The sequence below is a fragment of the Pongo abelii genome, chromosome 13 (genome assembly GCF_028885655.2).
Source record: "Pongo abelii isolate AG06213 chromosome 13, NHGRI_mPonAbe1-v2.0_pri, whole genome shotgun sequence".
NCBI lineage: Eukaryota > Metazoa > Chordata > Mammalia > Primates > Hominidae > Pongo > Pongo abelii.
This window is the reverse complement of record NC_071998.2, coordinates 65,156,845-65,172,164: the sequence shown is the minus strand read 5'-3', so window position 1 is coordinate 65,172,164 and position 15,320 is coordinate 65,156,845. Positions and strand designations below refer to the sequence as shown.

The 15,320-nt window shown below is 39.7% G+C and overlaps 1 protein-coding gene across 1 annotated transcript in view; it reads left to right on the top strand.

Moving 5' to 3' along the window:
* TRPM6 (transient receptor potential cation channel subfamily M member 6) overlaps positions 1–6,719 on the top strand; it is a 162,219-nt gene extending 155,500 nt beyond the window's left edge. Inside the window, exons 38-39 of the mRNA XM_024252302.3 lie at positions 2,342–2,448; positions 5,940–6,719. Of these exons, the coding sequence (XP_024108070.3) occupies positions 2,342–2,448; positions 5,940–6,073 (241 nt within the window). The 3' untranslated portion in view covers positions 6,074–6,719. The remainder of the gene's footprint in view (positions 1–2,341; positions 2,449–5,939) is intronic.
* The last annotated feature ends 8,601 nt before the right edge of the window (positions 6,720–15,320 follow it).

Sequence of the window (15,320 nt, the reverse complement as noted above, 5' to 3'; positions counted from 1 at the left end):
CAAGGTCAGCATCACCGGGAAGATGGTTAGACATGCAAAATCTCAGGACCCTCCCCAGAAATACTGAACCAAAATCTGAATTTCCACAAGATCCTCAGGTGATCCGGTGTAAATTAAAGTTTGGGAAGCACTGATTTAAGCAAGTGCTTTCATGGGTTATTTATTTTAGCCTTTGCAACAACAATGAAAGGAAGCATTTTCAATCCCAGTTCAAAAATGAGAAAACTTAGGCTCAGTGAAGATGGTAACTTTCTTATGAAGAGAAGGGGTCAATGAAAGGATAACCCTCTACCAAAAGAGAAGATATTCTTTGTGGTATAAATTCTCATATTGTTTCTAATGTTTATTGTCTCTTAACTTTCCCTAACCTTCTGCCTTGGTTATTGGTCATTTGGGATTACAGTTTTTTAGCTTGCTGCTTTGATAGTTTTGGGCATTTGACAAGTATGAAATGATGATGAGATGTTCTTTAGTAAATCTATGTATAGATGGCACTAATTAGCGTTTCCTCGCATGTGGAACCAAGCTACCACCTGCTTTTCCTGTGTTGTGAAAAATCTGGAAAACAGCTACTTGTATTTTTTTTAAAACCTGGTTATCTAAGACTGCAAGGCTCTAGGCGTGCTGTAGGGGGTAGATGCAAATGAATTTCCCTACAACTCTCCTTCATTCTCCCCTACACCGGGAGTGGTCGAACTCCTGCTATATGCATTTGGTATTAATTTTGATTCTTTTGTCTTAACTTTCCCAGAGCTCATAGAGGGAAATCATTTAACTTACAGGTTTTATCTGAGATTCAGTGTTGCATCTCTAAGTTGGGGGCTTTTACGTTTTGCTGGGAGAAAGAAATGGCAGGTATGGAAAGCAAATGAGTGAAATATTCTAACAGGGTCATGTTGGAGAGACTATGAAAAGGCATTCTTCAATTTAAACGACTAAAATAACACTGTGTTTCACTTTATTGGCATCGTAGAATCCTGGTCTAAATGCTGAGTGCTTTGACTTTTTTTGCCACCTTCAGTTTCACCTTATTGAAGTGGTTCCTTACCAGATGGACAGAGAGAGAGGAATAGTTAACAAGAGGCAGCTTATGCAGCAGGGTAAATACCCCCAGAGCTGTATTCTGTAAGAGCGATTGAGTGACCAGGAAAGTTAATCCTGGGTGTCTGTTCACTTTGTCTTCCCAAGAGATTTCCTCCACCTACTCGCCTCGGAGCAAAGAGGCAATCTGAGATCAAACTGACATCAGCCCTCATTCTGAGCTTGGCACATCTTCAGAGCAGCTACTGTTATTCTGCCAAAAGGAAGTGGAAATTGAGATAAATGTTTCAATCCTTGGATGGAAAAAAGTCCATTTTTACACCACGTCCCTTTTGAAAAACCGCATTCCTTAGAAGCGAAGTTTATTGTTTCCTTTTGTGATAGTTTGCTTTTCTTTTTTCTTAAGACGTGGTATTTAAGAGCGGTAATTGAGTTCAGATTTTAAAATGTGCTTTTTCCACTCTGCATGTCATTAAAATAAAATATTAGCTTTCATAAAGTTTCTTGGGAAATGTTTCTGGTGTGCTCTGCTCTGTGGTGTGCAGTGTCAAAATCCAAAGAATGATGGTCGCCTTTGATATGATAACAGATGAACACTGATCTTAGAATCTGCTAGGGATTTGTTATGATTATAGAGTATTCAAAAGGTGCCTTATATATACTGATTCTATTTGTAACTCTGTCACCTACATCGAGCATATGTACTTTACTTCCACCAACACATTGTGTCATAGTCTTGTCTTTCCACAAAAAGCCCAGCTCTAGCAGTTTGCAGGAGAGCAAGTGGCTTTGAAAGAGCCATGAGTAAGGATCTAGGGTTTAGTCAGGAATTTGTTTTTGAGGACGGTTATTTTCAGAAAAGTATTTGGGTTTGAAACAATGTCTATGCGTCGTTTTAGAAGGCGTGTCCCAAAAGCAAATGTATTTTACTTTATATCTTACCTTTGGGGTATTCTAGTAGAGCATTTGGTAATGAATGTCACTCTTTCACCCCATATGCATTAAAAAGGATTTCGCTGTATTTTGTTTTAATGTAGTACATAGAAAATTCACTCTTCTATCAGATTAGCGTTGAAATGCGTTTCACAGTAGGTCTTGGAGTTGGGAACAAAGATTTAAGTGCATTTGAATTTTAAATTTGCAAACCTAACATTGTTGTTTCCCCCAAAGTGCTCTGTTCTTTGTTGGCTCCTTCAAGTTTACTGGGTTACTATGGGATACTGTTCGGTATCTCGGAGAATCCTAGTTGAGCTCCTTTTTCTTAGCTGTGATCTAATTGATATTCTGATATTTCCTCTAGATCAAGAGGAATGGTGTTTGGACCGGCCAATTTGGGGGAAGATGCAATTAGAAACTTCATTGCAAAACATCATTGTAACTCCTGCTGCCGGAAGCTCAAACTCCCGGGTATGCCACTAACAGTTCTATTTTTCTCTAAGTAAATCTCCCATAGAACGACATCCTTTGTAACCTGGGATAAAGTAGAAAATCGTAATCACATTTTTATCCCATTCACAGTCATTCGCAGAGCCTGACTTTCTGACTGCAAAATTTTCAAGTCTCTAAAGGGATTAAAAGGACAGGGATTTTACTTTAGGTTCTGCCAAAATGTGATAAAACAACTTGGGGCCCAATACTTGTCACAGTCATTCCAAAGGAAAAGTTCCACCGACTTAAATGGGATGAAATCTGACCGAGGCAGGTCTTTGCCCCCGCCCCACCCCCCACATTTGGGTCCTGCCAGCTGCTGATGGCCGCAGGGTGTTGCCCACAGCATTTCTATTCTATTCTAATTTCGCCATTGGGTACTTGGGAGGGTGTGGTATGGAGGGAAATGACACCCTCAATTAAAGTAGTGCTTTTCACTGTAAAAATCTGCTACTTTGAACACACTTTGCAACATATATTTTTTAAAATCTGATTTGATAATATGACATACTTAAAAATTCCTACTATAAAAGCAAGCAGCTGGAGGCCTGTGCCCTCCAAATGGGCAGTCCTGGCTCTGTTTCATTCCTTTCTTTTGTCCCAGAAGGGGAGCATCATGTGTGCCTCAGCTTGCCCACTACTTTTGGTCACACTGAACTTGTCCTTACAGTGGGATTTCATGTATCTTAAGCTGAGTAGCTCTTCTTGCCTTATAATAAATGATCATACCCTGAATTTGAAGTCAGTGAAAGAGCACCATCCATCGTAACTTGGGATGGGACAGGTGTAAATTTATAACAAATGAAGGAGGTTTCTTTTTTTTTTTTTTTTTTTTTTGAGACGGAGTCTCACTCTGTCGCCCAGGCTGGAGTGCAGTGGTGCAATTTCGGCTCATTACAACTTCCGCCTACCGGGTTCAAGCGATTCTCCTGCCTCAGCCTCCTGAGTAGCTGGGATTACAGGTGCTCACCACCAAGCCCAGCTAATTTTTTGTATTTTTTGTAGAGACGGGGTTTCACCATGTTGGCCAGGATGGTCTTGATCTCCTGACCTCGTGATCCTCCCACCTCGGCCTCCCCAAAGTGCTGGGATTACAGGTTGGAGTTAGAGGTAGGGGGAGCTCTTGTGGTGAAGGCATAGAAAGACAGAGTTGGAGCAGGCTTCCAGTTCCACTGGGAATATAGTGGTCAGCCAGGGGTGGGGAGATCAAAATGCAGCAGTCAGAGAGGGGAGGGCCATAACTCTCACAACTGGCCAGGACTCACTCTCACAAATCACATACCTGATGTGAGCAAAGAGATTAGTGCACAGCCAAGCTGCCCACTGGCTTCTCTGGTCAAAAGGAGCTCAGGAAGGGGCTGGGACTGGACTGAGAGTCATCAGGACCTCCAGGTAAGGGCCCTCTGGAAGGCAGGAGCTGACAACGATCAGAGTCATTCCATGATGGCAGGCTGGAGTCCGGCTCGTTCACTCAACATCCTCCGATACTGTCCTTTTCCCAGGTCTGATTCATTCCTACCCTGGAAGGGCAGCCTGCATTCTTGAAGATACAAGTACTACATCTAAGGAGCCAGGACACAGGGAGACTTGAGACAGAACTCACTACTTCCAATCCTTGAGCTCAGTTAGTGGTCCTGTATGATTAAGGTTGAGATAATTTTTTTTACACTGCACTGGTAGGTGGTTTTTTGTTTGTTTGTTTTTTTGAGACAGAGTTTTGCTCTTGTCACCCAGGCTGGAGTGTAGTGGGGCAATCTCGGCTCACTGCAACCTCTGTCTCCCAGGTTCAAGTGATTCTCCTGCCTCAGCCTCCCTAGTAGCTGGGATTACAGGCGCCCGCCACCATGCCCAGCTAATTTTTGTATTTTTAGTAGAGATGGGGTTTCACCACATCGGCCAGCCTGGTCTCGAACTCTTGACCTCAGGTTATCCACCTGCCTTGGTCTCCCAAAGTGCTGGGATCACAGGTGTGATACACTGGTAGGTTTTGAGTAATTCAAGAATTCCACCATCTGTAGTCCTAATTCATGTTTTCTTTCAAAACCTTAGTTTTTGACCAACATTTAAGTGGAAATAAGAAATATCCTTGTTTATTCAGACATTTGGTAATCTAAATAAAAAAAGAGTTTTGTCTGGAAAATAGGATTAGAGGTGATTTTTCATTTTTGTTTGACTATGTTTCCCTTCATATTTTTTTATATGAGAGGCAGTTTAGGATAGTATAAAGGGCATAGGCTCTGTAGCCAGAGAGGCTGAACTCAAACATTTTAATTTTGCTTTTTACCAGCTATATTACCTTGGGCTTCAGTTTCCTCGTCTGTAAACCAGATATAATAGCACCTGTTTCATAAAGTTTGTGTGAAGATTGAATTATGTAGTATATGTATTAGTCTGTTTTCATGCTGCTGATAAAGAAAATACCTGAGACTGGGCAATTTATTAAAAAAAGAGGTTTAATGAGCTTACAGTTCACATGGCTGGGGAGGCCTCACAATCATGGCAGAAGGCAAGGAGGAGCAAGTCATATCTTACCTGGATGGCAGCAGGCAAAGAGAGAGCTTGTGTAGGGAAACTCTCGTTTTTAAAACTGTCAGATCTTGTGAGACTCATTTGCTATCACAAGAACAGTGCAGGAAAGATTCACCCCCATAATTCAGTCACCTCCCCCTGGATTCCCCCCATGACATGTGGGAATTGTGGGAGTTACAATTCAAGATGAAATTTGGGGGTGGGGACACAGCCAAACCATATCAATTTACATATTCAATAAATGTTGATTGTTTTATTATTAATATATAGTATGTATTATTTTTATTTTCACATAATCCTCATTTAACATTAAAAAAATAAGAAATACATGTTCTAGGCTAGCAAATACAATCAGTACAGCACAAAAAGGTCACAAACATTTTAACTCCATTTTCCTCCATACTTATCTTACAAAGGTTATGCCTATTAATATTTTCTTTTAACTTTTTTCTTTTCAAATGGAAGGAGGGCTTAGGAAGCATAGGATCTGATAACTGGATGGAGCTTTTATTGGCTGTACCAAACCTGAGGTGGAGCTTTTGTCATAGAAAACTGACCACTGAGATGAGGAGTCAGCCTTCTTGGCTGACCTCTCTGCCTCTGCCTGTCATTCAATAGTAAAATGCCCCATTTCCCATTTGGTCTTACTTAACTCTGGCCAGATTATGCCTTATAGGGCACTGTGTATTGAAGCAAGCCACCAAGTCGTTCTTCCCTGCCCCCATAAACAGCGCCCAAACAGCATAGGGAAGGGAGAGGGGGTATTGGGGTGGGAAAGGAGGCTTAATCTAGACATGGTTGAGGGTTTGAATTCCAATATCTATGGTCTGAGGAAGAGGAGATCTCTCTGAACACTTGGCAAAGCCTGAAGTCCCATTTGTCTTCATGAACAGTAGGTTCTTGGGGATCCACTATAACCTTTTTACTTGTCCTCCTTGCAGATTTAAAAAGAAATGACTATTCCCCTGAAAGGATAAATTCCACCTTTGGACTTGAGATAAAAATAGAATCAGCTGAGAAGCCTCCAGCAAGGGAGAGGGGTAGAAATTCCCCAGAAGATGATATGCAACTATAAAAAGGGAGGAGCAAGAAGATCCCAGTGCTTGCCCTGCCTGCCAGGAACTCTGTGATAACATAGATTGATCAACGTGATGTTGATTACATCAGCATCTCCTTGGGACATGCCTTCTGAGCCTCACATCTCCTGTTCAAAGGCCTCATTGGTATACGATCAATGGGTTCTCCTAGACACTGACCTCTGTCCAGGGCACTTTGCAGCTCCATCCTCAAGTTCCACATGAAGATACTTGGATGAGTCAGCTGGGAATATTGTTCTTGTATACCTCATTGCTTTAGCTGGTCACTTGGAACCTTGGAGCAGAATCCTGCACATTAAAGGATGGGGTTGGGGGGGATACATTTATTTTATTTTCTCACTATGTGTGCAGACTGGACCCCCTACTACTATTTGTCACTTCACCCACAGATTGTATTTATGTATATATGTTCATAAAAAGTTATGTGATTTCCTCCTCTTGTCTTTTCCACAACATAGGACTTTGAATAGCAATGATAGGAAAAACAATGGAATGAGGGTGGGTTTGCACAGATTGGAGCACATTCCTGCACAAACTACCAAGTATACTGGTGAAATCTAGATGGGTTTCAGATATTGTCAGTGAATCATATGATGCCTGGATATTTCAGGTTTCTGTAAAAGAAAGGGAAATCTAAAACAAATACCCTTCCATATATAATATATACAATATATATGGAATATATATATAATATATATATAATATATATATTATATATATATATTATATATATATATATATATTTTTTTGGAGATGGAGTTTCACTCTTTTTGCCCAGGCTGGAGTGCAATGATGCGATCTCACTGCAACCTCTGCCTCCCGGACTTGAGCGATTCTTGTGTCTCAGCCTCCCGGGTAGCTGGGACCACAGGTGTGCACCACTATGCCTGGCTAATTTTGTATTTTTAGTAGAGATGGGGTTTCACCATGTTGGCCAGGGTGGTCTCAAACTCCTGACCTTAGGTGATCCACCCACCTTGGCTTCCCAAAGTGCTGGGATTACAGGCGTGAGCCACTGCGCCTGGCCTATTTTTTTTTTTTTTTTTAAAACAAGAGAACAAGAATATGAAGAACTGGAAATCATTAAGAAAGGGTTTCCCTTCCTTAAAGCTCAGGGGTACTATTAGTTAGGAGTTGACTAACTCAGCCTGTAAAACACCACTCCTCTTTCCAAAGTTGTATATATAATATTGCAGGTTAAATTACTTTATGTCAGGTCCTATGAAGAAAGATATGGTTTCAGACTGAAAACATGTTTCACAGGTGTTTGCTTCCTTCCAGGGCAGAGTTCCCTATTCCCCTGGCATAAAGAATGTATATATATTTTGAAATATGGTTGAGAACATGTCATTGGTTTGTGAGGCCTAAGGTGAAGGACTCCTGGAAGCCACACTGTGTAGTGTATTTGAGGGATCAGTCATCCCTCTTGTATGCTGGGCCTGGTCGCCCTACCTCGAACAAGCACCAGCTTTTCACACAAGGAGAGATGGGGGGCTGGGAGTCCTCTCCCCATCCTATTGCATCCCCTTTCTTATTATAAGATGCTCCAGTTCACAGGCAGCAAACCTCCTGGGTTTGAAAAATTCCAGCTTATTTTTATCTTTAATCCTGACATTAGCTGACTTGCTAGTGAGCTTGCTTTAAAAATCTACACTCTTGCATTCTTAGGTATATAGGGGAAATGTTGAATAGGAAGGTGGAAACCAAGAATTTAGTTTGCCAATGATTGCCTCTGATTCTTGTAAGTTTGAGTTCCACAAGGGCTAATTTATTCCCCTTTTACTTGGGTTTTGGGGTGATGGAAGGCAGGAAATTTGGGGGATTTGTTGATTGGCAATGAAGATAAAATGTTAATACTTTTTTGGGGGCTTAACAACTTTATCCTATTCTACAAATCGGTAAAGGAACAATTGGTACTCACCTCAGTGCTGCACTCAACTATGGAAAGAGGCAGAGTTTGCTTGCCCAATGGCCAAACTAAAGACATCAGTTCATTGGTCAAATATTTGTTACCTGGAATGGAACTTGAAAGCAAATACATTTGGATTTCAAATTTCTGTGGTATGCCTTTTCTTTTGTTTGTTTTAAGAAAAATCAACAGAATAACATTTTAAAAAGATGAACTGCTGAGCAAAAGTCGTTGTGGGAATACTTGCATACAAATACCAGTGTGGCAGTCTTGACTTTGAGTGATCCATGACCACAAAAGTGTGGGGTGTTCATTCAGTCAGTTGATTTTATTCAACAGATATTAAGTGCCTTCTCTGAACTGCGTTAGTGATGAGGATGTAGTGGTGCACATGGCATGTTTTTGCCCTCAGAAAGCTTTGTCTCATGTTTCTTTTTGTTTGTTTGTTTTGTTCCACGTTTGGATTTCTAGCTAATGCTAAAGAAATTGAACTTCTGGCCAAATGTCAAATTCAGAAATGTGTTTCATATCCTATCTGCCAGTGCGCAGTAGGATTGGACTGGGTAAGAGAATTAGGACAAATAAGAAGCCATGGCTGGGGCTGGTTTTAGGATCTACTGAGGAAAAGCAGACCTCATAATCCTTGTCTGAGCACAAAGACCATATCACAGACAGGATCTGAATTTGACTTTGGCAACCAGAGAAGCAGCCACATTCCAGAGAGACCTCTCCTGAAGGCATCCAGTGCATAGGATTTTCTTTGCTCAAGGCCATATGGTCCTTAAAGAAGCCCTATGCTATCTTAAAGCTTCTTAGAGCTCTGGGGAATGGAATCAGATACAATTTTGGATATTTTTGCCCTGTTGTTATTTTCTGCAGTTTTGCAAAACAAACACCGGGTGACTAAGAATTCCCAGCAACCATTTAGTCAATGCTTTCAAAGAATTTTTTTGAGTTGTTGTTGTTTGTTACTGTTGTTTTAGATGAGACCTATTGCTCTGGTTCTAGAAATCATGACACAGATTCCCTTGTTGTCTCTCGTCCTTCTCAATTAGTAACCAACATCTGACACAAAGGAAGGCACATAATATGCTGTCAACAATATTTGTTGAAAGAAAAAAATACTCACATAATAGTGGATTTCATTCACTAGGTAATAAATCAGATTTGAACTTTTAATCTAGAAGGAAATAATTACCAATTCCTTAAGACCCAACACAATTCTTTTGATCTTTCTCTGTTTTAATTTTCTAGGAAATAGCTTTTAAAAACCTATACCTTGTCTATTGAATTCTCACCCAGTTCTTGCCCTTATCACCATTGGTGAGAATACCAGAGTGCAGTCCTTCACTGGTGACTATTGAAATGAGATGATAACTTCCCAGAAACTGCCTAGAAATAATCATCACTTTATTACCCTTTGAAAAGAAGATTGATAGAAAAGTCATTTGAAAGATGGTTCATTACCATGCCCTAGTACGATTTCTTTACTCACATCTCTCTAAAGCATGAGAAAGGGAGGATTATTCTCTAAGGTCGGAATTTGAAGGCTGTGTGTTTGCCTCTTTGAAGTCTTGGTATTTAATTTTCTGTAGTCATTTCTTGGGCAATTTTCTAAGAAACTAGTTGAAGCTAATTTATCATAAGTTAAAGTCAAATGACAGAAAAGATTTTTCCCCCTTAACAGCATTTTATTCCACAGAGGTTAGCTTCTGAAGGAAAATGAGACTTAAATAGCATTTCGAATCTCCAGCCACATGGGTGGGTACAGAGAACAGAAAGGATTCTGGAAACTACACTGATGTTTTATTTAGCATGGTTATTATTTTGTGACTTTTCTTTATAGACCATGATGTAGACATAAAATATTGTATTTTTGTGAAACACTCTCCTAAAAATAATTAGATAAGTTGCTTAATTTTTCAAAGAAAGACGTTTAGTTCTCAAGGGATAATAAACCTTGGTCTCTATTGTTTGCAGGCATTTAATATAACTTTATATAATTCATTTAACCTTTCTGTTAACCCCTAATGCTGAAATGGGGATGAAAATACCTTTTCAAATGAAGGTGAGTGATAATGAGAGATTATTTATGAAGTTCTCTGAGACTCTTATTTAAAAGGCTTCTTGTGAGCATGGAATTCAGTTGAATAAATAAATAATAAGGGGTTTTCATTTTTGATGTTATGTGATAGTTATTTAATGTTTACAGAGGATGCTCAGTGGACCTGTTTCAACATGAACACAAGTGATTTCTGCTATTTCTCCCTTTCCAAGGGGAAAGAGCTCATTGCTGCCTTTTTGTTTTAAAACTTAATTAAATATTTCAAGATGAGAAAACTCACCATTTCACAGTATGTCTTATTTATTTTGCTTTTTGATGGATTTGGGATTACTCAGCTAATTTATTTTGCCATCCTTTGCCCAAAGAAAGGGTTCCAGGAGAAAAAGTAAAGTGCCAAGCTGGCACCATCATTGGTGGCATTTTAAGGCATGAAAAGAGGGTAGGTTTAGAATCTTGATACTATAAAACTTGAAGGTTTAAAAAAATTTGGCTGGGTGCGGTGGCACACGCCACTTTGGGAGGCTGAGGCGGGCAGATCATGAGGTCAGGAGATTGAGACCATCCTGGCCAATGTGGTGAAACCTGGTCTCCACCAAAAATACAAAAATTAGCTGGGCATGGTGGCGGGTGCCTGTAATCCCAGCTACTTGGGAGGCTGAGGCAGGAGAATTGCTTGAACCCAGGAGGCAGAGGTTGCAGTGAGCCAAGATTGCACCACTGCACTCCAGCCTGGGCGACAGAGTGAGACTCTGTCTAAAAAAAAAAAAGGTTTTTTTAATTAATGATGATTTAAATTTTGTCAGTTTTGGGCTGTTTAGGAATAAGAAAATTCTGGCCTATAACTTGCCAGCATCTGCTTTTAGCAACTGACTTTCTTCAGGATTTTCATCTTATAGTGAATTTTTTAATTGTAACTTTAAAAAATTCCATCTGCTAAATTAGTCACAAAGTTCTTCCAAATATTATGGTGGAGACTCTTGCTAATGGCTATCCCAATATGGACATAACAATTGCCTTTGGTTGGAGGGATTTGGGGAAATCACCAATGATGTCACGTGACTGCACTTGGGCTTTGAATAAATCTTTTGTTCTGTATCCTAATGGTCACCCCCCAACAGGTCACAGGACTTCAGGATGCTTTGGTAACCAAAAGAAACCCTTGGTATGTTGCCATGTTTTAGAATTCCCTAGTCACCCTGGAAATTTTGTTGATAAGGACTTGGGGAGCAGAGGTGCTAGTTACAACAGTGGAGAGGAGGAGGAGAAACGATCATCAGATGTGTGTGTCTGCTATGGGTGAGGTTACAGAATGTCATGGATGGTGGCAGGATTGGTGAATTATTTTACTGAGAAAGTAGGGAGTGGTGTGTTCTGGAAGATCACATGTATCTTACAGATGAAAACAAATATGGGCTGGGCTTCATGGGATTGGATGTTTGCCTACCATGAAAGGGCTTCTGGGGATGTCTTAGAAGGTAGAGTGGAAAGAAAGTTGTGGTTGGGTCCTTAGTTTTGTGCAACTGTTCACTGTATATCCTACTTAAGACATATTTTTAGAGCATTACCACGTTATGCACTGACACTAAGATTAAATTTATTAGATAAGATCCATTTCTGTCTTTAAGGATCTCTAAAACAAGTAAGAGTTTACAATATGCTGATTCAGCATTGCTCAGCCATGATCATTATAATGATAACTTGTTATGACTGTAGGTAATATGTATCGAGCAGTCATTATGTCTTAAGCATTGTGCATAATTTCATTTAATCTGAATAATGACAATGGGCTAGGTCTATTATTCCCATTATAAATATTTTAAAATACTGCTTATGAATTAAGTAACTTGACTAAATCAGCTACCAAAGGGAGAGCTGGGATTTGAAGCTAGATCAAATCAATGACGTAGAATTCTATGCAATGCTAGCCAGCACACTTAAAGTACTAGAACATGAATCCCTATGATGGTTTGAAAGATAGATTTGAAAATTGGGACCTAACTTAGGCCATCAGAAGAGAAAAACCAAAATGAAGTCTATAGAATGTTTCCCAATGTCTTCTCTGCTCCTGTCATGTCAGGAAAATCTTTCTTGCACAGTTAATGGCCATCTGTAGACCCTGTGAGTCCATGGGAAAGCCAGCTCCTCTTGGCATGTCATGAGGGAATGGGTGGCTTCTTTTGAGTCTGGCACTGTCAGCCGGTGAATCTTTGTGCCTCCATTTGCATGTCTGCCCCTCCCCTCCTTTTTTTGGCTACTTAGACAATTTGTTGGTCAATCCAACAATACTTACCACTTGAAAGCATTTAGTGACCTGCAGCATATCAATTTATAGTGAGAAATAGAACCTATGCAAGTTACAAAACTTTTATCAGCCTGACCATCACACAGTGTCCCTGGAGGCCACGGAAGCTGGATTATAATCAAGAGGTTGCTTGAAGCGCATGGAATCAGAACAAAGAGAGGTGGATAAATCAAATTTTTAATGGTGTCAGGCTAAGACATCCTGTTTCATCTCATCTTCTCTGGAGGGATGGGCCTGCCAGTGGGAGTGGAATACTCGAAGTTTGAAATGCTTCAGACTGATTCCAAAGGATGCAACAGAATTTCAAGCAACTCTTCGACCAGCCTTGAGAAACATGGACCATGATGAGAAAATATTTATTTTCTCTTTTTCTACCCTCTCTCACCTTTCTCCCTCTCTCTCACTCTTTCTCTCTCTTTTTTGTCTCTTTCTCCTCCTTCCTTCTTTATTCCTTTTTTCTTTCTCTGATGCCCTCTTTATGTTACCCCTTTTTACACTACATTGGCTACAAATGTGGATCAATAAACATCACTGATTTTAAGAGATACCAGTTTTCCAAGAAATGTAAAATTAGAAAATGTGAGAGCTAAAAGGATAAATAAGAACGATTAAATCCAAAGAAATTGGGCTTCACCCGAAGTTAATTTGTATAACTATTGTTAGAAGAGAGACTATAACTCAGGCCTCCTAAGTCACCCTTATTTAGTCTAATAATGGCCCCATTTGCATGTTAAAGCAAATAATTTTCTCTTGTTGTGTTAAAATTTTTGTTTTCCTGAAAAAATTCAGATATGTATACAGTTAAATTTTAAACTTGGAAATCTTTATAAGACTGTCATTAAGATGGGCCAAGTGAGATTTTAATTGTCGATGTGTTTCAATGAAGATAATTGATTAGATATGTGATTTCAGAACTCTAGTTGCAAGATGATATTACAAATTAATGATTTTTACCAATTGTCTTCGCTTATTTGTATGTGTGTCTGTGTCTTTCTATGTGTGTGTGTAAATAAAAGGTAAGCTATTTGGGTGATTTTTCAAGTGAAAAAACCCTGTAAGATTTGGATTTCAAATATTTCATCTCATTTAAATCATTTATAATTATTTTCCATTGTCATTAAAAAAAACTTCTTAGGCCTGTGGTGCCTTGGGTTTTTCTGGGAGAAACTGGGATTATAGAAAATTCTGTAGGCCTTGGAGCCAGATGGATTTGGGTTTGAAATGAAGCTCTGCCGCTGAGTAGTTTGTGTCCTTGGGCAACTCATTTGACCTCTCTGAACCTCAATCTGTTATCTGAACATGGCAGGAAAACCTGTAAATATACCAAACTCTTATTCCTTCTTGCTCTTTTCTATCCCAACAAGGTAGGTGGATGGTCATGCCTCAGGACGTTAATGGCATACCACAGAGGTGGCAAGGCCCCAGTATGACAACCTCCCTCCAAGACTTCTGGAAATGGATGGGAGCTGTTATTGGAGTTGCTGAGGCAGAAGGTGCCTTCCTGTGGGAAAGAGAAGAGAGATTTATTTACGGGGATAGGGAAGATGGTGATGTTTTTGGTGAGAAGTGTAGGCTAGTTCATAGATATCAGGAGGACTGACTATAGCTATAGCCTAAGAAGTCATAGGAAGCAATAACGTCCATGCCAATCATGGAGCAGCTGGAGTCACTTGCTTGGGAATCAACTATAGGGCCCTGAACCATGGGCCTGATGACTTAAAGGTGAGAAGCCCTCCCATATCTTTCAGGCCTCCTGTGAACTACCTTTGTCCTCACATATTTTAGAATACCCAAATTTGACTGGCAGTAACTCTCTCATCATTTAGAGAGGGGACCTATGTCTAGATTTAGAAAAATAAGGTAGTGTGCCATTTCTTGTGACTGAGTGTTATAAAGCAAATTCATCTCTGTAACCTAATGTCTAACAAGCAGGATTATTGCTAGAATTAGAGATGATGTACATAAGGCACTTGGTACAGTGTCTGGCACACAAATAGGCATGATGGGAAATTATTAAAATGTCATATTATGAATAATTTTATTTCCAAATTATGAATTATTATTTAAGTTATTTTTTTTAATCACCAAAGCTATCTCAAATCTAAGATGGGTAAAGCTGGAGCTGCTTCTTTTTTTCAAAGACTAAATAGTTCATGACATAGATATTAGAATGTCAGTATTAAAATGGTTCTCTATGATGTGGGCTAGGCAACAATAATAAATAGGCACCGAAATGTGAAGACTTAACACAGTGAATAGTTATTTCTTGCCTACTGAAAAGTCCAGGGCAGTGGCAAGTCATTGGGTTCTCTGCTCCACACCGTTTTTCTGGGATCCAGGCTGACAGGGTTCTGTCATCTTCAACAGATGGATCTCAAAGTAGCCCTGGGGTTTCTCAGCCCAGTCATTTGAAGAGGAAAAGAACATGGAGGAACACACATGGGAAATTTTCGGGGCCAGCCCTAGAAGTGGTACACATCCTTTGATTCACATACCACTGGCTAGAACTCAATCAGAAGGCCATGTCCACCCACAAAAAATGCAGTCTAGCAGTATGTCCAAGAAAAAGAGAAAAGTAATTTTAATGAACAGTTAGCAATCTCTGTCAAATTAAGGATTATCTATCTTGGTCTAATTCTTCATTTAATTGTGTGTGGCTCTGGAAGTTGGAGTGTTCTTTGGTATGGCTTTTCCAAGTGGGTTTTTTCTTTATACAGAAGTACCTAATACAGAGTTTTTCTTATTTAGAACATGGTACCTTTTCAACTAGCTCTCCATGTCTTCTTGCACCAGGCATCTTCAAAATCTCATCAGACATATTCCCTTTTATTTTCTCATAATTCATTTATAATGGCCAAATCTGTTGCATCCAGGAAGTAAAATCTAATTGTAATGAGAGTGGCTTTATTGAGCACTGTTGGTTTTTGACAGCTATAAAATATTCCCATT